Source organism: Labeo rohita, chromosome 1 (genome assembly GCF_022985175.1).
Source record: "Labeo rohita strain BAU-BD-2019 chromosome 1, IGBB_LRoh.1.0, whole genome shotgun sequence".
NCBI classification, from domain to species: domain Eukaryota; kingdom Metazoa; phylum Chordata; class Actinopteri; order Cypriniformes; family Cyprinidae; genus Labeo; species Labeo rohita.
In genome coordinates, this window is record NC_066869.1 from 28,393,115 (window position 1) to 28,420,576 (window position 27,462).

The 27,462-nt window shown below is 36.5% G+C and overlaps 1 protein-coding gene across 1 annotated transcript in view; it reads right to left on the reverse strand.

Moving 5' to 3' along the window:
• Positions 1–1,737: 1,737 nt before the first annotated feature.
• Positions 1,738–27,462, reverse strand: part of pudp (pseudouridine 5'-phosphatase) — a 38,955-nt gene continuing 13,230 nt past the window's right edge. The window contains exon 4 of the mRNA XM_051121749.1: positions 1,738–3,599. Coding sequence (XP_050977706.1) covers positions 3,423–3,599 — 177 coding nt within the window. The 3' untranslated portion in view covers positions 1,738–3,422. The remainder of the gene's footprint in view (positions 3,600–27,462) is intronic.

The window sequence follows — 27,462 nt, forward strand, 5'->3', positions numbered from 1 at the left end:
AAAAAAAAAAAAAAATCAACTGATGTTGTTTTACCTTTTTAAAGGGTGTTTGACTTTTTTGCACGTTTGCTTTGTAAACACTGGGTCGGTACTTCTTCATTTTTGATTAAACTGTATATAAAATTTTAATTTGTTTTAGAAAATGACCAATAGTTTCTCTAGATAGGACCCTTATTCCTCAGCTGGGATTGTGTGGAGCCCTTCGAAGCTGCATTGAAAATGCAGTTTGGATCTTCAACCCTTTGATCCCCACTGAAATCCACTATATGGATAAAAACCCTGGAATGTTTTCTTTTCGACTGAAGAAAGACAGACATGAACATCTTGGATGTTTTCAGGAAATTTTAACTCTGGAGTAAACTTTTGAAACACCTTAATGATGTATTTGTTTCTTACAAACATATTTTTCACACATATTTCCTTCAGGTTTGCTTTTGAATTACTGTTTGTATCAGCTGTTTGGACTTTCATTCTGACGGCACCCATTCACTGCAGAAGATCTCTTGGTGATGTCAAGCTAAATTTATCCAAATCAACATCTTGGTTGGCCTGAAAGTGGGTTGAACTATTTCTTTATATTCCTATATTGTGCTGTTATTATGGCCTGGAGAATAAAATACAGTTTGTTCATTACATTATGTGTACTTACATTATGCAAAATGACACTGGAATCAGTCCTAACAAGGGTTATGCATTTGCGCATATGTGTCAGTTGGGGATTTAACTCAGGAGTGCTCTTTCAGTCCCAGCTGTGTTTTCATTCCTGGTTTGTATTGGCTTAGCGCTGAGAATCAGTAGAGTCAGGTGGTGTTTATATAAACAATTTATTTGGAGGTAAATCCAAAAGAAAAAGAGCAAGACACTTGCATTAAATTGTGATATGTGTCATGCTTGTGACATGCTGGCATGCTGTTCCTCATTAAGTCGCTTTGGATAAAAGCATCTGCTAAATAATATAAAAACCCTGCAAGGTCAAATCTGCACACACAAACACTGCCCATGGAGGTTACGAAAATCTGGACCCTGCTTAAAGGGGTGGTTTTTGTTGTTGTTTTCAGAATCTACATTGTTTAAGCATGTGCAGTGCATATTATTAATCACAGATGAATGCAGGGTATATTATGCATGTTTAACGGAAGGCTTTTTAGGACATTTTAATGCAAATTAAATTAATGAAAGACTTTTAGGACATTTAATGCAAATAAAATGAGAGTTTAAGACCAATCTTACATTTGCAAGGAAAGATAAAAATCATTAAATAATGAGGAAAACATGGCTTTAAACACTTTAATCAACTGAATTGGAACATAAAGACGAAAAAAGAGAAAACAGTCAGCCTTATGATGACATTCTGAAATGGAAATTAAAAAATTATTTTCCTTTCTTTCTTTCTTTCTTGTTTTCTTTCTTTAGGATCAAATGCACAGATGCATTACACATTTTGTTAACATTTATAGAATAATCAACAATAATCAATGTTTCAGAAAGTTTAATTTTTATTTTATTTTATTTTATTTTATGTTTTAACTATTAAAGAAAGTATTGGTATATAAACGTACATATTTCTTCTTTTGGTTCACATTATTTAGTATTAATTTATTATAATGTCATACTCTAACATGCATGAGTCATATACTATTAAAAGTACATTAAAGAGGTCAACAATATAAACAAGTTATTTCATTTGTTGAGCCACACGTTTACAAAAGAGAAAAATAAAGAACACGCAAAGTGTGCTTCATTCAAGTATGCTTCATTAAAATTGAGAGTGTAGTACACAGCACATAGTAAGCTCACAATTGGCACTACAGGTGCTTCAAATTCATGTTTTTTCATAGGTCTCATCCAATTACTATTGACACACAGTACAGATATTCTCCCTGACAATGCATTATACAAGTGAATGCATTATACACAAAAGTGCTTCCAATACATACAGATATAAGTGTGTGTGCAACCGGGTCAAAATTTTACTGAGGGTTCAAGGCAAAAATGTCACTGATAGTGACAAAAATGCTTTAGATATTTATATTTTGTGATATTCTGTTCTAGGCCTAACTATAATCGGTTTTGACATGTTACACTGTTCAGTACAGAGCTGTGCAATCTACGGACTGAAAAATGGTTTAAAATGCATTATAGTATTTAAGTATTTAATGTTTAAATTGACAATTTATTTCAATTAGCTGATTCAACTGAAGTATTCAACATAAATTAGTGACAGGTTGTGTTTTTATACATATTAAAAAATGTACTTAATCATAAAGTTAAAAAATGACCCTGAAAATCTGTTTTAGCAAGGCAAATTGTTATCGTTTAGATTGATCGCTTATTTCAATTAACTAATTAAACTAAAGCATTTGACAAATGGGCGATACACTGTGTTTTATATGAAAGAATATGCCTTTGTACAAGTAAAAATGCCCCTGAAAATCAATTCCAGCAGGGAAAATATTGCTCCTTAATAAAAAAGTTAATTTCTAACACTGGTGTATGCACATATGCCCCAGTCGCTCACACCCTAAGCCTTAGATCCTTCAGGTGTGAAATGACATGTAAAAGGTCTTCTTGGAGTGGAAAGTCCTAAAGAAGGAAAAGCTTTCCAGATTACCCCATCTTTAAGGATGAAAGGATATGGCATATGCGGAGGAAGAAGAGGATGCTGGCAAAAACCCTTTTCTTCCTACCTGAGGGGAAGGCTGAAAGAAAACGGGCTTGAACTCTCAGAGATGTTGGACAGCGCTGAAGTGAGTGAACATGCTAACTCCAGCTCTGTGAGGGCGGACATTGGAAGAAGATGAAAGACGACTGTGCTCTCGGATCCCCTTTATTGGATTACGCCACATGGTTCAAACTCAAAAATCTCTTTGGTATTTTAATAGACCTCGGCAAAGAGGAAAGGTAACGCTAATAGAAAACACGGCTGGTCGAGCGGGATTGTTAAACCGCCACTTACTGTAAATTTAAACCATGACCGGCAAGCTGTGAGCCTGAAAGCTAAACCAAATTAGAGATTTATGCACTAAGGAACTCAAACACTCAAAACATCTGCATTTGGATGAAAGAAAAAAAAAAGAAAAAAAGAAAAAGACACCCTGTAATTGGTTGAAATGCAAAATGTCAATATGGCCTAATGGTTCAGCTGAGGCTAATTGAGCAGCATAATCAAAATTTGTCTCTGTGGTATTTGGGTGGTCAAAGGAAAGAGATTTAGGAGTTGTGATTGGCTAAAAAAAAAAATCGAAACAATCAGCATTCTGTTGTGTCCTTGAACAGCAAATCCATGGCTGACAGAAATAATGGTTAAGATTAGTCTCTCCTGTTTTTGATTGCAGGAGCTACACTGCAGCCTGATTCCATTTTTTCAAAAATTGACAAGATAGAGCGTAGTGGAATTTAAATCACTGTGGTGATTACTGTCCTTACAGGTCGGCTGGGAGACCAAAAAGTTCTGGTCTGAACTCTTCCATGCTTCTAAGCAACAAGGTGGCCTCCTGGGTGAGGCTGCGGTCCAGGTTATCATCTGGGATCATCACCACCTGCATTCCAGCTGCCAGACCCGCCTTTACCCCATTTGGAGCGTCTTCAAAAACCAGGCACTGTGAAGGCAGAATCAGAACAGACAAATCAATTAAAACATAAATGCATAAATGCTCATAGAACTCAATATACTCACTAGTGTTGTCATGGTACCAAAATTTTAGTAGTCGGTACCAATAATCCATGGTAATATTCAGGGTTTAAAATTAACACCCACCAATGGTGGGTAAAAAAAATGTACTCAGGTTTAATGTTACATTATCTGAGAATGTTAATTTGACTAGAAACACAAGAGAGAAATGTAAAGCACCGCTTTAGTTGGGTGAGATGCAGCTTCTGTGTTTCCTTTGCATTGCAAAGATGAATTTTGTTGATACTGATTTCATTTGCTTGGTAACAGCCCAAGAATTTGACTCAAAAGATAATGCACACTTTTAGAAAGAATGGCTTTTTAAAAGTTAAAATGCCCATAAAAGGTAAAAATCTATTTAAACTTATTTCTATCAGTGTGAACTGACCACCACAAAGTCCTTAAGATACTTGTAACCGAAAGGTTGCGGGTTCGAGTCCCAGGTCCGGCAGGGACTGAAGGTGGGGGGAGTGAATAACTAGCGCTCTCTCCACCCTCAATACCACGACTGAGGTGAGTCCCTTAAGCTAGGCACCAAACCCCCAACGGTTCCCCAGGCACCGTAGCGATAGCAATTTGGATGCCCACTGCTCCGGGTGTGTGTTCACAGAGTGTGTGCATGTGTTTGTTTACTACTCACTGCTGTGTGTGTGCACTTGGATGGGTTAAATGCAGAGCACAAATTCTGAGTATGGGTCACCATATTTGGCCACACGTCACATCCTCATCGCCCGTCCCATACCAGCACAATAACACACTCAGCAAAATATTGTCTAATAATCGCTATCGATAATTTATTTTTATTTTTTTTGTCAATATCACACACCCCTAGTGTCAACAAATATGTCTCTAAATGGCTGCGTTGCTCAACACTGCAAAAACACCTTGTGAACCAATATATCGTGTACACCAATCCAATCACTGGTAAGGACCCTACACAGTAAAAAACAAAAAACAAACAAAAAAAAAACAACAACAACAAAAAAAACACAATTTGTTAAGTCAACTTAAAATAATTTGTTACCCTGTTGCCTTAAAAGTTTAAGTTCAGTCAACTCAAATAAGTTTAGTCAACTTGAAATGTTTGAACATTGGTTTGTTAAACTTAAAAGTTTGGGTTGTTACCCAGCTGCCTTAAAATTGTAAGTTGAATCAACTCAAATATCTAAGTTGTCACTTAGTACAGCTTATTGGCTTTGAGGGAGTTTGGGTGGGACTTTAAAACCACGGTTCCAGCTTATGCTCAGTACTGCACAGTCTCAGGTTCCAACTGGCAGCGGAAGATGACAGTGGCTATATTTAAGACATCTTGGCTTCTCTTTTCTACAGAGAAAGAAAGTGGAGACACATTGTCCATCATTTTTAAAGTCTATCACAGAAACTTTTGATTCTCTTCACAGAGCGGACACACAAACATGGGGACATCTAAAAGCAGCCGCGCCCATCAGAGGGTAATGGTACTTGGCATTATCGGGACTGCGGGAGGGCTGGTTTTGTTACATTTTTAAAATTGAATATAAACATTTCGACTTGGTACTGAAGTACTGGTACTTTTGACAACACTAATACAGACTATGTAGAGAGAAGATCCAAAAGTAGGAGATGGAAAAATCCAATATTTCAAATGCAATAGTACAAAAAGTAGGCTTACAATATAGTAGTAGATAAAAGATATTACAGAGACATATTTTGATGTGCATATCATCATCTGAAAATGATTCTCCTGTTCTTCCACAGGCAATTCATACAGGGAAAAAAGGAGGTATCCGGGTTAAGGTTTGAATAAAATGACTTCAGTGATTTGTTAAGAGTTTGACAGCTGCTGTCAAATCCATTTTAGAAGTTTAAATGTCAGGTAATCTGTCTCTTGATCTAGCTCTCTCCCTTTGGTCCTCTTAATCATTCATTCATAGCATACAAGTTCAACAAAACCACATCAAAATTAAGTTCATTGAACCACATCGTGGGCAGAAAGTTTCTAAATATCAGCCCACAATGTCAAAACTGTGCACCACACAAACCATCATCCTTCCACTCTGTAGGCACCATTTACCACTGTTTGACATTGTTGTGACCACCATACGACACAGCTTGTGACAGGACTGTCTCGCATACAACAAAGCTTTTCCAATTCTTGAGCAGAAGATTTCATTTTGCTAGTGGAGGTTATAATGGTGCTGGAACTCATTTTGCACTTTTGCTAAAAAAAAAGTCACTGTATTTGTTATCAGTCATGAATCATGCAAACGGATGAGCATTCCAATACTCCGCTGGTTTTGCTTGACTTGCTATGGTTTTTAATGGAATCATTAAACAAAATAACAAAATGCAAACAAAGATATTCGTGCTGCTGATATACATGCACTGAGGTATAGATGCATTTTTTATATTATTATATATAATCCTGAAAATTCATGCATTGATCTACTGACCTTCAAAATCATGAGACCAAAGGTGGCAGGTGTAAAGGGTTTACCCAAAAATAAAAATTCTGTCATTAATTACTCACCCTCATGTCATTCCAAACCTGTAAAACCTTTGTTTATCTTCAAAACACAAATTATGATATTTTTGATGAAATTCAAGAGCTTGCTGACGCTACATATACACAGACTTAACTACCATGTTCAAGGCCCAGAAAGGTAGTAAGGACATCGATAAAATAGTTCATGTGACATCAATGGTTATCATCATAATGTTATGAAGCTACAAAAATACTTACAAAATGACTTTATTCCACAATTTCATTCATTCATACATGTCAATCTTCAGCGCATATTCCACAGAGTACCACGATGCAGCATTCTGACGTTTGGAATGACATGATGGTAAGTAATTAATGACAGAATTTTCATTTTTGGTTGAACTATCCCTTTGAAGTAATTAAATAACCAACCTGGGGTGCGTTTCCCAAAAGCATCGTTAGCTAACTATGGTGGTTAGGTCCATTGAACTCTATTGGTAACGACGGAACTTGTGACCATAGTTGGTTTTGGGAAACGCACGTGGTCTCGTGACAAAAAACATACCTGGGAGCACTTTTTTCACAAGACGAGAAATACATACCAATAAGTACATATCACTGCAGTTTCCAAAAGAAATGAACACTAGAGGTGGTAAAACAGCAAGCACTTTTAATCGTTTTATGTTATGATTACAGCTTCATACGTTTTGCTCTTTGGTGTTCTGACAAATAATGCTACCTATCAGATTATGCTACCAACTCTGTATTTGTAATACAGTATAAGCCTGCTCGGTAGCTCAGGCAGCATGGATTTGGACTTAGGATGTGGAAACCTTGGGTACAAATCCTGTGAAAAACATGACTCACGATGAAAGAGCTGAAAGTTGAGAGATCAAAAAACAAGCTGAAACGGCATGCTTGCGAATGCGAATTTACATCACATTCGCTTTTGTTTATATACTATCGCCAAGGTAGTTTTTCACGTCTCGTGAGTGCCATGAGGATAGGTAGCAAATTACATCAAATCTCAAGCTTTACAACAGTGAACAGGTTTTCTTTATTTTTATTTTTTTCTTTCATAAAACACATAGATTTGTCTTGTTAAAATCTGTATTTTAATATTGTAATTGTTAGAATTAGTGGTCAACCAACATGGGTTTTTCACCGTCTGATGCTGATATCTAGAAACCAAAGTGATATATAAACCAATCTTGATACATAATATGATTTACTGAATTAATTATAGCAAATGAGAAGTAGAAAAAATTGCACAGTTATTAAACTATATTTTCTTATAAACACAAATATGCGTCATCCATCCATTGATATAGCTTTCATTATATCTTGAAACATGGGGAAGTGTGTGTTTCCTTGCAATTGACCAAGTAGGCAAGTAGGCATGCCTGATGTGTCCGAGGACAAATGCACGTGCGATCCGGAGATTATCATGTGAAACAAAACAATATCCAATCAGAAAGCGAGCTGACAGAAGACGGAAGCATAACAAATGCAGTCATCGCAATGTCTGCCTGCCTATCATATGCCATGTTTATTCTTAAGTCCCTAGAGATATTCCGTGTTCACAGTCGAGACTCTGGTTGAAAATCTGTTTGTGTGTGGGTTGCTGTCTTTGTCACATCGTGGCACACCACACACTATAGGAGCAAAACATCCAGGTCTGTTTGTCCTCATATTTGTGTTCTCTCACATTTGGAAGATATTATAAGATTTTGAAAATGTTTTCATGTGTACCCAGTATTACATGAATGCGAGCTCCTTAGCAAGTAGTTGTGAATCACAGGTGTTTTATAACTGAGATGAAGACATGATTACAGCCGGCAATGAGACTGAAACAAGCACATCCAGTGCAAAAAGGCTTTTTCTTTATTTGTTTTTGTTTTGTTTTTTTCAGTTATGAGGTGTTTAGTTTTATTTTGGTTTTACAAAATTAACGTGATTGCTCTCCTCACAAATCAACTCTTTCTTGTTCATGTTACATGTTCTCTGTGGCCATTTCTCAAAAAGAAGGCTGCATCCTCCAGAGGTCGCATTTGTAGGTTGTGTATGTCATAAAGATTTTATTTTAGAATATTAACAGTTATAAATTTGACCATTATTCTTAATAGATTTATTCTTAGTTAAGGAAGGAAGGAAAGGAAGGAAAGGACGTGACATGTGGCCAAGTATGGTGACCCATACTCGGAATTTGTGCTCTGCACAATCACTGCTGCTTTTCGGTTACAAGCCCGACTCCCTAACCATCAGGCCACGGCTGCCCCAACAATTTAAGCATAAATATGCATATGCTTATGACTTGTGAATGTAATGCTCAGATAACTGAAATAAACCAGGCTTGATATATGCAGCCTTTGAGAAACGGCCTGTGCCTTGTCTTGGACTCTTATGTCACTTCCTGTCTCCGATGGTGAATATAGTCAGTTTATAGTCTGTTTGTTCATTGGTTGGCCTTGATTAGCCTCCTCAGGTGTGTCTTGTTATCCTGTTAAGCTTGTTAGCCCTCTGTGTATATGAAGAGTTCAGATGCAAAACCAGCTAAAAGCCATCTCGGTCAAAAATGAGATAATGATACTCAGTGAATGCTCCTGACACATAGTGTACGTCCATCAAGTACTTTTACTTCAAACTCGCTAAATTCCAGCCTCAGCCCAATCAGAAGTACCAGTACTTACATAGAAACCTATACAAAGTAGCCAGAAAGAAATTCTAATTTTAAAGAAATACGTCAGATGGATTTAGAGGCTTTTGCATCTGAACTCTTCATATACGCATGTGACCCTGGACCACAAAACCAGTCTTAAGTCACTGGGGTATATTTGTAGCAATAGCCAAAAATACACTTTATGGGTCAAAATTATTGATCTTCCTTTTATGGCAAAAATCATTAAGAAATTAAGTAAAGATCATGTTTGACCATGAAGATATTTTATAAAATTCATGTAAATATATCAAAACTTAATTTTTTTAATTAGTAATATGCTGTTAAGAACTTTATTTGGACAACTTTAAAGGCGATTTTCTCAATATTTTGATTTGTTTGCACCCTTAGATTCCAGGTTTTCAAATAGTTGTATCTCAGCCAAATATTGTCCTATCATAACAAACCATACATTAATGGAAAGCTTATTTATTTGGCTTCATACGATGTATAAATCTCAATTTTGAAAAATTGGCCCTTATGACTGGTTTGTGATCCAGGGTCACATATAGCCCTAGTGTTTCTTTAGTTCCTTATGAGCTGTTGAATGTAATGGTTGTCTGTTCGCCCGACATCCTGTTCTTTGTTCCCTTTGGTTTTTGGCTTATTGTTTGTTCTAGTTTTTCCATTAAATACCTGCACACAGAGCCCGTTTTCCCCAGCTTCTCTCCAACGTTACAGTTTTTACTGGCATGTCTTTTTGTCTAGTGCATCTTTGAGCCTATATTTAGTACAAGTAAAATACTTAAGTACTGTTAAAATCAGATACTCCAAGACTTTTAGTGAAGTTGTTTTGAAATTGGTGACTTGTAACACGTAGTGGGGTAATTTTCACTGTAAGGTATCTGTACGTTTACTCAATGTGGTTTTCAGGTACTCTTTACACTACTACAAATATCTCACATGTTGGTCTATCTAGAATCATAAAAGCCAGAGTCAGAAGGCTTACTTAGGAGCCACTCACTACATATAATTGATCCTCAGAAACAAAGATTCCACATTTTCATCCACTCATCACAGGAACAAATAAAAAAGGCACTTGAGTTTCCATGAATGGCTGTAATTGACTGATGTCACTAAGCCAGTTGTACGATGAGTGGAAGTGCCTGACAAAGACCAGCGGAAGCACGGCGCTCACTTTGGAGAGTAAAGCTTAGCTAATTCCCTTGTACCGGGGGCACAATTAAAACTTCTAATTACGCAAAGAGCCCAGCAAATGACCCATAATTACTAAGGCACGCATTTCTGTGAACATAAAGGAAATAAAAAAGCTTGAGGACAAAAGCTAAGCGTAGCACAAATGCTGGCTTTTTCTCTGTCAGCAATTTGAAGTGGAGCATCTTGTTGGATTAGAAATGGTCCAGGACATCTAACACAAGAGAGATTCAGTAATTAGTCATAGCTAGTGTATGAGAAGGCTTAAGATTCACACGTCACTTGAGCAGACAGCTGGGGATGAGAGGGTGAGACGACTGTCTCAAACACCTCTAATTAAGAGAGTGAATCAGCATTTTACAGTCACATTTGCTTCTCACCTCAAAACATGGGGGAATGCTAAAAGGTAGACTTTGTTACCAATTTTATTTCAAATCCTGCTGTTAGGCCCACATATTACATCATCAGAAAAAGAATAACTTTGACGGTGCAAATGGGCAAATTAATGAGAGAGAGAATGCATGACAATAAAGAGAGAATAGAAAAAGTGAAACCATGACATAACCTTTCCATCACAATTCTTCCGTCATACACCTCCACAAATCTGTCTACTACCATTTCCTGCAGAGAGAGTCAGAAGTGGAGCTGTGTGGCAAAAACATATACAGCTATTTTTATATATGTAATATGTATTGACAATAACTAGTCAACACAATCTTCAGAACAAGCAGTGCAATGTACAGTCCAATTATGAACTTACTGCTTGATTGGTGCTGTTCTTTTTAATGATTCAGTCAAACTGGTCTGAATCCTGGATGAATCCTGGTTGGGATCACTCTGTTAATAACCTGCAGATAACACGTTATTACATGGCTCTGTATTTTGAGAAAAAAAATTGATTATGCAGCCCAAACCGTAAGTCGTAGAGACTTGAAACTTGGAGGGATGGTAGTACTCACACTGCCGACAATGACACCAAGGTTCACCCCAATTGGCCTGACGGAGGCAGTACAGCAATCAAAACTACAAAATCGCTCATAACTCCTAAACCATCTGTCACAGGCTCAAGTGTCTTATGCCATTGAAATTCTTTGCTCATACTGGACAAAACGCATGCCTCAGATTCAACTGTGAGCCTGGCAACATTTTCAGGTATTTTGGATTTGTCCTAGGTTCAATAATTAGCAAAAAAAAAAGGTGAACTTTTGACTCTCCATCGCAAAGGGATTCCAAAATGTTCAAAAGGGGCACGGCCACTTTTAGCAGACTGCCTATTACTACTGAACGGAATGAAATATCTTCACGAAACTGAGTACACTTATGTAAGAGCTAAATATGAGGTCACAGGACAAAAATCATGGAACTTGGCCACATAGGGGTGCTATAAGAGGGAAAAAAATTAAAAATGGCTATACCTACGCAACCATTTGTCCTATCAACATGAAATGAGCATAGTCTTGGTCCAAAGTCAAATGAGTGTCTATTAGGAGGAACCACTGCTATCAATCAAAATGTTTCTTAAATGATTGAGAATATGTCAAAAACCTACTTTTGTTAACTAGTCCTAGGTTTTTCGCTCAACCTGGAGGATAAAAAAAAAAAAGAAAGAAATCCTGCCATACAATTTTCTGGACCCTCTAGGTCAATAGTTATCAAAAAAAGGTTACATTTAACTTATTGGGAAGCTATAACAGGGTCATATAGAAAAGGAGCCTGTCCAAATTTACCCAAAATCCTATAAAGCATAAAGGAAAACTCAAAACTTCACAAAACCTGCTGAGCACATGTGACGGGTGATCCTAAACAAGCATGCAATATTTTAGGGAGATTGGACCACAGCTGGTGCTATAAGAATGTGAAAAACGATCATATTTCTATTTGCCAAAAAATGCTTTTTTTAAATCACTGATTAAGGTGGTTACAGGCTTACTAAATAATATGTAATGTTATGTAATTCACACAAAACTGAAAATTACCCCATAATTTACTCACCCTCAAGCCATCCTAGGTGTATATGACTTTATTCTTTCAGACGAACACAGACGGACGCATATATCCGTCTAACCCACACACCCCTAGGGGGTTAACACATATCTTCTAAAGCATATCGCTGGGTTTTTGTAACAAAAATATTTATATTTTTAAAATTATAAACTCAGATTACTAACTTCAGGCAACAGCCGTATGCTCGTTCGCTAGAGAGTCGAGTCCAGGCTTCTTGGCTGACCTCTGACTCAATGTATGACATAAGCCGTGTTCGTAGCGTAAGCTCAGGTGAAAATAAACAAATGAGGACAGAGCAATACTAAACGCCGGTAACAAATTAAAAGTCAAAAACGAGAAGTTAAAAAAAATGCCAGAGGATTTTACTATAAAAGAAGAAGAGCTTGAGTTTTTTGCACAGCCTTATTTGGTTAACTGGTGGGAAAAATTTTTCACCTCCACATACCTAGTTCCTAATGAGTAGGAAGTTATAGTTTTCAAGGAATATTTGTTTGTTCCTTCTAAATAAAAAATATTTTCAGGTGAACGCATTATTTAAATAAGTACTTTATTTACACGCAATCGCTCTTTCAATAATGCATTAAAACAAATGGAATCTTATAGTGCTATTTCTTCTGTATCCAATTTCAAATGAGCTGAAATCTGTAAGAAACGCCGGAAAAGTCAGTGATTTGAGTTTCTAATTTTAAAAACAGAAACATTTTTGTTACAAAAACCCATCGATCCGCTTCAGAAGATATGCGTCAACCCATCGGAGGCATATGTGTTAGTTTTACAATGGATATATGTGCTTTTTGGAGCTTCAAAATAACAGCCACTATCCACCAACATTGCATTATAAATTCTAAAACAACTCAGACTGTGTTCGTCTGAAAGAATAAAGTCAGATACACCTAGGATGGCTTGAGGGTGAGTACATTATGGGGTAATTTTCATTTTTGGGCGAACTGTTGCTTTAAATGCCTTAAAGTGTGTGAACCCTGGTAATCGCTGCTTGCAGCTATATTTTTATTTATTTATTTATTTTTTTTTTCCACACAATAATAAGAAAAAAGTTTAAATAAGTTCAGGATTAAAATCACGTTTATGTCAAAAGTCAAAATGCCTTTCTTTTCTTTTTTTTTTTAATCACAAGCTTAAGAACAGCAACATGAACACAGAACCATAGAAAGAAATCAGGATTTGAACTTAGACCCCATTTATTTAAAAATAAATAAATGAAGAATGCACTGCTGCCTACTGTTGTACAACATAAAAAAAAGGAAACTTCACAAAAATGTCAAAGGCATACACTGAAAACACCTGTTGGACTAATATGCTTTTGGATTTCTCTCAGCACATGCCAGCCAATTTATATCTCATTGTGTTTAATGTGAGTTGACGTTGTACTCGCCATCACAAAGAGTTATTACAGTAATGGGCATTGATGAGGAAAAAACTGTGAGGGGCCCTTTCACAACAAATCTGCTGCTAATAATAGTAACCTCCCACAGAATGCAAATAACAAAAATTAAAAATGATTTATGTAGCAAACATCTAGCAGGCATATGTCCACCTGTTTAATTTTAATTATAAAGCATGGTGGGATATAAACAAATGGTACGGGTGACATAAGGCGTAATATGTAGCACTTCCACGGGATGCCCAAAAATCTCTAGCACACACATGCAAACGTGCCACACTTAATGACTAGACGTGAATTCTGGGATGATGCAAAGATGACCTGACACAGTGGAGTCCATCTCCGGTCCAACGCTCTGGGAAATGTCAGGGGCCAGATGACCATCTCGGCTAGGCAACATCAGAGTGACTAACATCACGTGTTATACAGAGAAGACACATCACTGATGTGTTTCTCATGCGGCACAAGCTAACACAGGCGCAGTGGACTTAAATAAAACCGACAGACTACACAAAGTATTTTTAAGTTACTTTATTCTTGTGAGATCTCACAGATGGAAGTGTGCCTAAGAAACACAATGTACGTCTTATGTGCACTGCATGATGCAGCCCTGAAGGAATATGTTAGTATAAGTCCCCACAAGTCTGTTAATAATTGACAGGGGAACCTCTTATTGTTCACTCAGAGAATTCTTGTAACAAAAAAAGCAACAACAAACAACATAACTATACAAAACTAAAGACTCGTGTTTACAGCATTTCAAAGAACTGTCTGTATTTAACCACCCATACTCTTTTTATTTTATTTTTTTTTCCTTTTTAGCGCAAACATGTCTATTTCCATGCAAATTAAGCTCATTATGCATTGTGCCTTATTCACAAAACTCGGCATTATTTAACTTAATTCATGTGCTATTATCTCTGACTAATTTGCTGATTTGCTGCTTAAGAAACAGTTCTTATCAATGCTGAAAACAGTTGTGCTGCTTCATATTTTTGTGGAAAGCTTTTTTTGATTTATTAGAATCCATTAATGCATATTAAGTGCAAAAGAACAGCATTTATTTGGAAGAAATAAAGAAATAAATAAAAATTGCATTGCGAATTTCTTCACTGTCACTTTTGGTCAATTTAATGAATATTACTTACAAAAAAAAAATAAATAAATAAATAAAATTAAATTAAATTAAACCCCAATAGTGCATATATGGATAGACGAACGGACAGATTGAATATTTTAATAGATGGATGAAAGGATGGAATATTTTAATGGATGCAAAGATAATTTAATAAATATTTGAATAGATTGATGGACTTATTCAACGAATGACTGGATTTAGATGTAATAATTCAACAAATGACTGGATGGACAGATAGAATAATGTAATAAATAAATGGATGGACAGAAAGAATAATTCAATTAATAAATAGATGGAATATTTAATTAATAAATTAATGGATGAATGGCTGGATAAAATATTTTAATGCATTGATGAATGGCTGAAATATTTGGATGGATGGATGGATGGATGGATGGATGGATGGATGGATGCAGTATTTTAATGGTTGATAGAACAATTTAATGTACAAATGGATGGACGGACAGATGAACTAACAAATGGATGGAATATTTTAATGAACTGATAAATGCATAGTATATTTCAATGCATGCATGGAATATTTTAATGAATGTGTGTGTGTGTGTGTGTGTGTGTGTGTGTGTGTGTGTGTATATATATATATATATATATATATATATATATATATATATTATATACAATATTTTAATGGATGGATGGATGGATACAATCTTTTAATAAATGGATCGATCAAATATTTTAATGAATGGATAAATGGATAAAATACTTAAATGGATGGATGGATAGAATAATTTAATGGATGAATGGATTGAATATTTAACAGAATAATTTCATGAATAAATGGATGGATGAATGGATGAAATATTTTAATGGATGGATGGATGGATGGAATAGCTTAATTGACGATAGGATAATTTAATGGATAAATGGATGAAATATTTTAATGGATTGATAGATGGGTAGTACATTGCAATGCAAGTCCAATGCATAAATGGATGGGTGGACTGATGAACAGATGGATGGAAAAAAAAAAAAAAAAAAAAAAAAAAAAAAAAAAAAAAAAAGGATATGAATCAGGTGAAGCTCTTTCTTAGTGAAGAGTTCTAGCATATTCAGTTGGTCTATCAAGGAAACAAACAACAGTTTTACCACATGCAAAAATGGCTATTCTGTAGCATGCAAGAGTGTCATGATTAAAAACGCACATGACAAATAACCACAATTTAATGGCTTGGCGCCAGTTTTACAAGGCTGTGGTCATTAGCCTGAGTCCATCTGCTCTGATATGGAGCCAAAACTCAGACATGACAAGGCAGAGATGACAACAACAGCCTCATCATCAAGTGGATTAACATGTGAGTCACGTTAGTGACTATACACATGCCACGTGACTGTAGGTATGTGTGAATATATGTGCCAGTAAACAAGGCTGTTAAAGTTCTGTCAAGATTTTGACAGATTGCTGACAGCATCTTCTAAATGATCAGTGGGCCTGTGGCTGGCCTGAACAAAGATGGCGTGTAATGGAGAAAAAGCAGACTGATGACACCCACGCTTGGCACAGAGTACTTTATTTGGTCGAGATGACCAAAACTCCATGGCTACTGTTTCACTCTAAAACTTAAACATCCTTGGATAAATGTAATCTTCAGCCATCACTGCCTCTGCCTCAGCCTCAAATGGCCTGTTCTACCAAATATGAAAAACCATTTTTAATGGAACCCTCAGAGGTCGGAAAGGCATTTTGGTCAGCATTTTTGTTTTTATAGACGACAGTTTAAATAGACTTTCACAAGTTCTGTGCTTGATGACAAAGTCTATTCAAAAAGTGCTTACTTAATTTCTCCATGGACATATCTCTACATATTTCAAAGGATTCAGCGAACAATTGGGGTCTGTCGTTGGATGATATATTTGGTCTAATCTTAAATTGCATTTCTCAACACCCAGTTGGCATGTTCTTCAGAGGGACTTGGGCGGGTGATCGATACGGCAAAGCTCCTCAATAAACTCACACACACTCCACTTCTTCAACCCACTCACACTCTTCATGAGGTCTTGAACTCGGCACGGTCTCCACTCTGCACAAAGCTGTGGGTTGATAAAGTGCTAAGAGGGATTGTGAAGCACTGTTTGGTTAAGGAAGATTCCAGTATCAGTCTTGCACAGACATAAGAAACTAAAACACACACACACACACACACAAATGCTGTATTACTGACTTAAGCAAGCCAAGATTTCTCTGTATTCAACATAATTTGGAATGTGTACAATACAACACAATTTGTTTCTCTATTCTTTATTCTTACCTAAATAATATTTAAACATAACTTACCAAAAAAAAGTGAAAAAGTTTAGAAATTTTTCCAATTTAATTAGCATTCTGTTTACCTGGTGTTAGTTTTCAAAGACCGGTTTTCATTTACTAAAAAAAAAAAAATATTTACTAATCAGACTTTTACTAATTTAACATACCTTTACAACACTGTATGATTTTGGCCACAATTTTGCCATCTAAGACAAATTTGGGGATGTAAAGTACTTCTGTTGTCATAAGGCAAAATTATTGGTCTTTGCGATGAAATTTTAACCTTTCAGCTCTTACTACTCATGTGCACTGAACAATGAATTTTGAACCCAAAGTTTTCAGTAGATGTTCACAGAGCTCCACACAGGGCATTCAAGTGCACGCATAAAGCTTTCTGCAAAGCAACGACAAAAGTTATGACTACGAAATGCTGAAAAATAGCAAGGGGATGTTTTAATTATTTATTTAAAAATTAGTAAGTTCTCAGTCAGTGTGTTGGCTGCAAAGATGAAAGTCACTGACTCTCATCTCTGCCATCTCCGCAGTAGACACGCCTTTAGAGAGAAATGCACTTTTCATATGGATTACATAATCAGCGAGTATTTTGTTTTCTATTTGAACTGGTTTGTTTTAAAGTAGACATTTCAAGTAGATAAATTCTTCATGTTTCTGAGGCTATACGCAGAGTTTCGCTGCCCTTGAGTCTTGTGCCACGCTGCAGCGCACGGAGACAGAGATGACAGAATTTTACAAAAGCAACGTCTTGTTGATACTGAGTGTATACACATAATAATAGACCCTTGACAGTTTTGAATGATGTAGTGAGTTAACAGCTTTCACACTTCACACAAACACTTGGATATGTGCCTAATAACATACATTTATCTAGGGTAGAGCAAATGTCCAAGTAAAGTTTCAGTGACAAGCCTGAAATAAAACTGAAATAAAGCCTAATTTTCACACAGTTACTTGCAGAATATAATGTTATGATCAAAACGAATGTAACATCCTGCGTGATTTGCAAACTGATACTTTTGGACATTGTGGTCACATATACTGCTTCATATGCATGAGATTTCTAAGGCTACGTTTACACAACAATGTTAACAGAAACGTATACGTTTTTTCCTTGCATTTTAAAAAAAGTTCCACGCATACACGGCAACGTTTTCAAAATGATTTTGCATTTTCACACATCAGCGAAAACTGGCAAAAACGTTGTAGTGCGTATGCAAGGCCAGTAGTTAGTAGCGCTGTTTGTTTACGCTTGCCTTCAAAATCGACACCTACTGCACAAGTCTACATACCTAACAAGTACTATGGACATGCATGACGACACCGTTTCTAAAGACTCCTGTATTGGGTGTTTACACGGAAACGATAACGATAAAAATCCCCATCAACACTACACAACTGAATGCACGTCACATTACCATTCATGCAGGTACAACCTTAGATATGTATCAGTAGATGTCCTATTATTTAGATGGCAGATGCGTCTACGTGCTTGAAGCGGTTGACTGGGGAATCAACCTATACATATCTATGGGTACAACAATGAGCAAGATGTTATTGTTTACACGGTCGTCAAGGATAGGCAGAGCGAATGTGGGCAGCCACGCCATCGTTTTCAAAAGTTTCCGTTTACACTGAAACACAACCCCAGAGTTTTTAAACTAAAACGGTGTCTGCAGCATTTTCGAAAGTCTCCGTTTCCAAGGGTCGAAAACACCAGAATGGTAGAAACGTTAGGCATAAATGTAGCAAAACGTTATGCATTTTAAACAAAAATGCACTAGTGTAAATGTAGGCTAATTCAGTAGGTTTGCTCGGTAGCTCACGCGATACAGTGTTGCACCTGAGTGATACAGAGCTCTGGTACTAAGCCAAAACTGAGGTTCGACAAAACAGCTAAAACAATTAAAATATCATGGCTGCATCAACAAATGCGTTTTTATATCACTTTTGCATTTGTTAACACTATCGGGTGGATTAGGGTTGGGTTTGGTGTAGGGGGCTGATACGGTCCTTTAAATGTCTAGGGAACTGGTTCGCAACATTTGAAAAGAATAAGTTCGATGAATAGAATGGAGAGCAGAAACAGCCAGAGCAACAGAATATAACAGCACAAAAAAAAAAAAAAACACGATGGAGCATTAACCTTTAGCAACACTCCCCAGATATTTGAATTTTGAACAGCCACAATATGTACCTCAAGCAGCTTAATAAAAATGCAGCAGTACGTGCATGTACCAGCGTAAAACTTGCCACGGTCATGTATTGAACGTGTTTTAGCACCACTCTATGGACATTTCACTTTGAAACTGCCACGAAACGTGCAGTAAGGTACATAATTACGGTGTTGCAGAAATTAATATAGAAGCATGTGTTTTCATGAGCCTGGGTTGCATAATTATTCATAAATCACTATTATTGTACATAATGATTTCACCTATTTTTAACTATACATTTGTCTTTTTAGTGCTTGAGTGAAGTTAATGTGTATACAGAAATATCGTAATATAGATTGCACATTCTTTCCATTTGCACTGTCGTGTGTGTGTGTGTTATTTATTTATTTTTTGCAGTGCTTCTCATCCAGTGTGACGGAAATGGCTAGATGTCTTGGCTACAATTTATTGTACAGTCTGGCATGAAAGACTGTAAACTGCCTTGTCAATCTCTTTGACATCACATCATAAAGGTTTCAAAAATCGTACAGTTTACGCCAGGCTTTCACTTTCCTTATTTTTTTGCGAACAAATCTCATGTGTGTAACACTTTACACTAGTGTATGAAACAGTCTGTCGGGCAATCAACTGTATCTGTTTTCTTTTGGAAAAATTGTGCCTTGAAATAGAACCTCGTGAAAGCCTTACCACTAAAGCCATACACATGCAGATGGACATCTTTGCCCATGTAGTCACATCTTGGATTGTTTTTTGAGTATCCTGTTTTGAGGGTTCCACTGCACCTGTTTAACCATTTCATTTGAATACATGTTCCCAAAGAAATGTGAAAATCAGGTCAATTATACAGGGCTTTATTAAGAATCATTGACAAGTCATTGGGACAAACCACCAATAAAACAAAGTTTAAAACTATGCAGATCCCTAGTTTTCTAGTAGCTCACATCACTGACAAATTCACAAAGTTTGAATCCAATACAAAAAGAATCTTGGTTCTTTCTAAAAAACACATTCTCTCATCTTTTGTCCTGCTCCATATCAAATATGCTGGATCACACCACTCTTTCTCTGTCATTATGATAGATGATGGGAAAATGTGACTTCCCTTGTGTTCACAGAAGAACATGAACTTCTGTTCCTCTATGTTTCATTAATCTAAGCCGTGGGACTGAACCCACCTTTTATACAGCTCCACTCCCTTGACTGCAATGCTCAGCACTGAGGGATGCAAAATGCCTGACTCTTCCAGAAAGAGGTGGTCCACTTCTTTGCCTCTGGTCACAATGGAGACAGATGACTGGGCATACATACATTACTCACATGCATGAGAGGGCTTCCATGCCTCTGGAAAGACTACTCAGTATTCATGTCATGCTGGCCTTCCTCACATCACCACGTGCATGCAATGGATGGAGATCAGAAAGTCGCCTTTAAATTTCCCCTCTAATGCTACTCTGCTCTTAGCTAGCATGAACTTGAAAAGGTTGAGCTGATTAATGGCCCTTACGGTTTGGTGATAGTTGGGCCTGATCTCCTTGATATGGGAAATACACGGGTTTCTACGTGCTTGAGATTTATCAAGTTCGATCCTGAGGAAAAAAAAAAAAAAAAAAAAAAAAAAAACGATCTAAACACCAAAGCAAAACGAGTGTTTTTTTTTTTTCTTTTTTTTTCAAAGGGAAACTATATATTGACCATGTCCAAGGCCAATGCATGCACAATGGAGAGGGATTAATTTTTGATCTGAGGTTCCCTTTGAAGAGCAGGAACCCACATATATTATTAAGAGTATTCTGGTGCAGGGTGATGAACAGTCTGCGATCACAGACAGACAGACATCCATGCTTGGAATATCTTTCTCATTGATTTCCAGACCTTCTCTCAGATGTCAGTGCTCTGAAATGACATGAATCACATTGGTTTGGTTCTGGTAACATTCGTTACCTGCTACGCCCTTGAGCTTTGATCACAGATATAATGTTTTAAATCAGCAGAATGTTTCAGAGGGGTTTCACCTTTGCAAGCTTCCATGCGAGATGATAGCACAAAGTAATGATGCCGTTTCTTTGAATTTCAATGTCTTTTCACAGGTTTTAAAGGTTGAAAGATAATTCAAGAGCAACTCCTGAACCGCTGACCTCCTGAAACGACAGCTACATTAGCACCAGCAATTGCCTTAACAAAGAGGTGCCACTCTGGCATTTCTTCTCAAACTTTTTCGCTTTGCCCCAAGGACATCTCATCTGGTGTGAAAATACATGGCAGAGAATTAATAAATTGTCTTTTAAAAGCGTATTATAAGAGTTAAATGGAAAAAATGAATATCCTGTCATGATTTACTCACCCTCATTTCACTCAAAATCGGTTTAATCTTGGCAGAATATTCATGCTGCTTTTTTTCATACAGTCGAACCATAAACGGGAGCTGCCAAGTTCCAAAAATGACCATAAATGCAGTATATTAGGGGCATTTCCTCCGAGGAGGCAAGGGAGGCAGTGTCTCCTCAAAAAATTGGATGAGAAAAACTAAAAATAAAAATACAATATTCAAGTGTATAAATCACTTGTTTTTCTAGTTTTGTAGTATTTGTCCAACACAGACACCGGGGTAAAGGTAAAGTTAACAGACGCCCTAAATTGTGCCACGACTTTTCTGGGGGTAACTGAGAATGAATGGGGGAAAGTCGAGTGAGGGGAGGCAATGCCTTCATTGCAATATGACTGGTTTTCTTCAGCTCTGCTTTTGTCTGTGTGTGTTCTGTGTTCATCTGAATGAACAATATAATGGTGTTAATGGGAAAACAAATTTTAAATAGTATACAACTCACACACTTAGATATAACCACTTTTGTTACGCCCAAATAAGACTTGGCATGAAAAATGATGTGTGAGTTTTCAGAGTAATCAGCAAGGTGAAATTTAAAAGAAATATCTTTGTCTCTGAACAATATTTACAGAGCTTTGATGACTGATGTTTTTTAAAAAAAAATAAAATAAAATAGGCCTTCTTTTTCTGATAGTGTAAGTAATGTTTATTTAACCAAGAAAATGTGACATGAATTTACATTTGATTTAAAAAAAAAAAATTTTGAGGAATTTGCCTCCTCATTTCAAATATTTAAATCAAACAGCAAACATAAATATGTAATTCAAACATCAAACATCCACACATCAATGATGCCAAATATCACTGGATTTTATATCACTGAACTCCTTATTTCTAAAAAAATAAATAAATAAATAAATAAAATAAAATAAAATAAAATAAAATAAAATAAAATAAAATATTGAATCTAATTAATTACATGTTGTATTGATTAATTAATCTAATTAACTGCTAAATAAATTTGACTGTGAAAATACCCACAAAAGATTATTTAAAGCTATGAGAAATGATAAAGTATCAAATAGACATTACTAATACTAACAGCCTAACATAAACTATGGAAAAGAAAGATACTTTGAGAAACATCTCAGTATTTTTTGTTAATACAGTGAAAGTCAATGGTAACCAAAACATATTATGGTTATTATGATCAAAACAGATGCTATGTTCCACAAATGAAAGGTTTGAAATGACATGAGGGTGAGTAAATACTGACAGAATTTATTTATTTATTTAGGGTGAACTTTTAATGAAATGATACTCTAAATAAGAAGCTAAATCTGCCAGCAGGTAACAGTAAATGTCTTTATGAGTCATCCATTCACTCATTCGATTCATTCAAACAGCTTCAAAATGCAGATTCATTCAGAAACTAAACACCGCTGTGTTGGTCAGAGATGCGCAACAATTCTGCTATGGCTTCAAAGGTAATATGTTCTCTTCAAAATAGAGCAAAAACACATAATATAATGTTGAAATATTATTTACTTATTTACTGAACTGTTGTATAAAATCACATTTAAGCTCATGACCGATTGGGACAAAGTCTGCACTTCTGTCATATTGCTCTTGCTGCCCATGATATTGTGTGATATGTGAGAGAAAACACATACAGGGGCAATTTTTATCTTGAATATATTGAATTTTAGGGCATAACTGCATTTATGGAGTTGTTGCCCTGCATCATATTTGTCAACAGTCAACTGTATGAAATATAAGATAACGTACAGGTCTGAGGGCAGAGCCAGCTCGTTAACTGTGTTAAAATATTTTAATTGTGTTATTTTTTAATACTAATTAATTAAGTGTTAATTCACAGCCCTAGTTCTAATATAATTGTGTTACTCAACATAATTCTAACATGAACAAACTGAAAATTGTCCAGAAAAAACTGTCAAAAATCTTCTTGTAAGGGTGTGAATCTTTGGGTTGAGAGCAAACGAAACTCAATTTATTCTTTTGATTCTATTTTATCTGATACTGAAACTTTTTCTTGGTTTGTTTAAAGTCATATGAACTACATAGACTGCATGCACTTTCAAATATGAAATAGGTAAAGGAGTGTCACGCCAGGTTTGCTGTCACTGATACAAAATTTGACAAGATATGAACCCAGCCGCATTACAGGAAGATTTTCCATGAATAACAGTCTAATCCTCACACAGAGCTTTCATATTGCTTCAGAAGATGTGCAATATCTCTGTTCGGGGAAAAAAAAATGTTCTGTAGAAAATTACTAGTACCATTTAACGCAACACTAAAACACAACTAAATGCAATGTGCAATTGAAAATACGCCTACAGATACAACAGAGACAATTATATAAAGACAATATATTTGATGTTATTTTACAGATTTTTTTTTTTTTATATTGTAGCGCACAAGTCATATGGATTTTTCTGGAGCTTGACAGCCTCTGGCTATTATTCTCTTTAAATATATAAAAAAAGTAGTATAAACTTCTAGCCAAACATCTCCTCTGTGGTCTACGGAAGAAAGAAAATTATTTGGCTTTGGAAAAAATGATGACAGAATTTTCATTTTTGGGTGATTCATTTAATATAAAGTGCTCATGGGGATGTGGAAAAAGAGAGAAACAGAGACAAAGAGAAGCAGAAGCCTTTTCTGCATTATATTAGATTTTCTTCAACCATTTTGAAAAGGATAAGAAATTCATGGTGCATACAGAAAAGCAGTGATGCTGCAAACATGCAAAGTGCTGAACGGCCACTCTCCTTCCCTTTGTCTTTGTCCTTTTCTATCAGTCTCTTGGATCCTTCCTCATTCTAAATGCCCCTCTTCCTCCACTGTTGTTTCATCTGTTCTTTCTCTTTTTTTATACACACACACAAACAGGTTGAACACTGAAGCCCACAGTTCACATCAAGGTAGGCACATGACACAGCATCATTTATTATTCCCTTGATCACTCTGTCGATTTCCTCTCAGCACCACTTTCATATCTTATCTGGGGAGATGCAGGTTTGAATCACAATTTAGGACCCAGCTGAATGGACCATGAATCTCTCAGAAAAGTTCCAAGAAGAAACAACATGCTAGACCATGTGTTACCTACATGTGTTCCGGAAAAATCGCACAATGGGCTACTCAAGGCTACAGCTGTTGATATTAAGCTGATCTAAGACTGATAAAGCTCTTCTAACAGAAAAGTATGAGGAATGAGACGCTTGATGCAAAGCTTGAGTACTCTGCTGTGATTTCTCAAGCACTCTAGAGCAATATTTGATGGCAGAGGAGAGGTATGATATGTAAATCTGTGCTGTTTTATTCAAAAAGAATGTCTAATGAGTTTATAAAAGTTTAATCATTCAGAAATGTAATCAAATTTTTTAAGGCACAAATGAAAACAATTTACATTAAAACATGGATGAAAATTGTATGACATTTTGTGACAGCTTATTATATTATATTATATTATATTATATTCTCTATAGATATATTTTTCATGTCTGTAAGCAGTATACACAGAGTTTCAAAGTTTCATGCTCAAGTTCACAGACACCAAGATGGCACGTAGCAACTATTTTACAACGGCGCAACATTTTGTTGTTATTGTAAGTGCACGTAGAGTAGAGTCTTTACAGATTCGAAAGATGTATTACTTTTATCTGTATGACCAAAAATAAAAAGTATTTTAAAAGAGCAAGTGACCGCACTGGCGCCTCCCTCTGTCATGAAGTAAGTGCGCTACTGTTCAGCTTCCGCCCTTTGCACAGACACTTCAATAGTGCACATTTTGCTAGGTTAACATTGGATTGAGCACCCATGTAATGTTGCTGCTACATTATTTAAATTAAAAGCCATATTTGAGGTTGATGAAAAGTGTTTGTTTGTCCTGCCCAATGTATTACCGCATAGACCAGCCGTTAGCGATCTGTCACGGACTGCGTGACTTCGCCACTGCCTGTGGATTTTTTGTTTTGTTTTGTTTTGTTTTTTCTGTGGCTAAAGCCTTCTACACACTGCACAATTTTAGCAATCCTATAAGATCATTGCTGACCACACTGTGTGACATGGATCTAATAAACAACATGCATGTAAACTACAAACATAATACCCATTGACTCATAGGCTATGACTCACATTATAGAAGAATAAAATGTCATGAGCATGTGCTAGTGGTAAACAATAAGAGCAGAATGAATCACACTTTGGCAGCTGTAGTTTTTATGTGCACTGAAAAAAGTGAAAGCAGTGAAAGAGGAAGGAATATGAGCTCGAGGTAAGCAGTTGTAAATTTTAGCGCCATTTCGCGTTGATTTCATGTCACATTTTTATTGGCTGGTCAGTAAACGTGGCTCGCGCGGTTGCAAACGCACTGTGTGATGATCAGGCTGAATTTCTGACACAGTGTGTCTGAAAACCAGTCAGTATCTGGTGTGACCACCATTGCCTCACGCAGTGCAACACATCTCCTTCATATAGAGTTGATCAGGTTGTTAATTGTGGCCCGTGGAATGTTGGTCCACTCCTTTTCAATTGCTGTGCGATGTTGCTGGATATTGGCAGGAACTGGAACACACTGTTGTATACGGCCGATCCAGAGCATCCCAAACATGCTGAACGTGTGACATGTCATGTCCGGTGAGTATGCTGGCTATGCAGCTTCCAGGAACTGTGTACAGATCCTTGGTCCATGGTCATGGACGAATGGCACAACAATGGGCCTCAGGATCTCGTCAGGATCTCTGTGCATTCAAAATGCCATCAATAAAATGCACCTGTGTTCGTTGTCCATGACATACCCCCACCGCCACCATGGGCCACTCGATCCACAACACTGACATCAGCAAACCACTCACCCACACAACGCCATACATGCTGTCTGCCATCTGCCCTGTAGAGTGAAAACCGGGATTCATCCGTGAAGAGAACACCTCTCCAAAGTGCCAGACGCCATCGAATGCGAGTATTTGCCAACTCAAGTCTGTTACGATGACGAACTGCAGTCAGGTCGAGACCCCGATGAGGACGACGAGCATGCAGATGAGCCAGCCTAAGGGCACACCTGTGCAATAATCATGCTGTCTAATCAGCATCTTGATATGCCACACCTGTGAGGTGGATGGATTATCTCGGCAAAGGAGAAGTGCTCACTAACACAGATTTAGACAGATCTGTGAACGATTTTTGAAAGAAAATAGGCCATGTGTGTACATGGACAAAAAATCCATGTTCAGCTCATGAAAAATGGGGGCAAAAACAAAAGTGTTAGTTTTCTCAAATGAATGGTCAAATGCTAGTTAAGTGACTCTGAGATTAACTATATAAACGGTTGATCTGCAATGAGTGTGTGCTTAGCACAAATTTGATTATTTGACCATAACACTGCATCATGTTAGTAAAACATTCACAAGCAATATCATAGGAAAAAAAAAAGCTTTTCAGTCTCTGTGTGGCAGGAGTTCTCAGATTACACAGATCAAAAACACCTGCAAGGCCACAATTGCCTTACAATTGGCCTCTACCTGTGAGTCAACTCCCACAGTTAGTAGATCATTATTCAGTTTGTGAATCCAAAAGACTACTGAACCCTTTAGTGTTCTTTGTGAACACAAACTCTGAAGAGTACCCTTAAGAATTTAAAGAGATAAAGTAAAACAAATGTATAAATTATAAAATGGGACAAAATATTAACCAGCTGGGCATCCCAGTGAAGCCCTTTGGATCATTGCTAATCAAGAACAGAAAGCTACATCACTTCTTAACTGCACATTAGGAAAACAATAAAGGTGTATCATTCAAATATAATGAGAGCTTTAGCTGTAACACTGGCCTGTATGAGAGAGTGGCACAAAACGTTACCCAAAAAGAACTACATTTAGACTAAACAAGCTACCAAAATAAATAAGTGAATAAATAAATAAATATGGATAACACCAAAATAGACACTGGTATCCAAAATTTGAAGAACGTGACAGACATCTGACACTGCCCACAACATAAAAAAAAGTGACTGAGACTTAAATAAAGGGAAATAATGCACCAAAACCTGTCTGTAAAATAACTTAATGATTTAGTTCACCAAAAACAACCTTTGGTTATCAT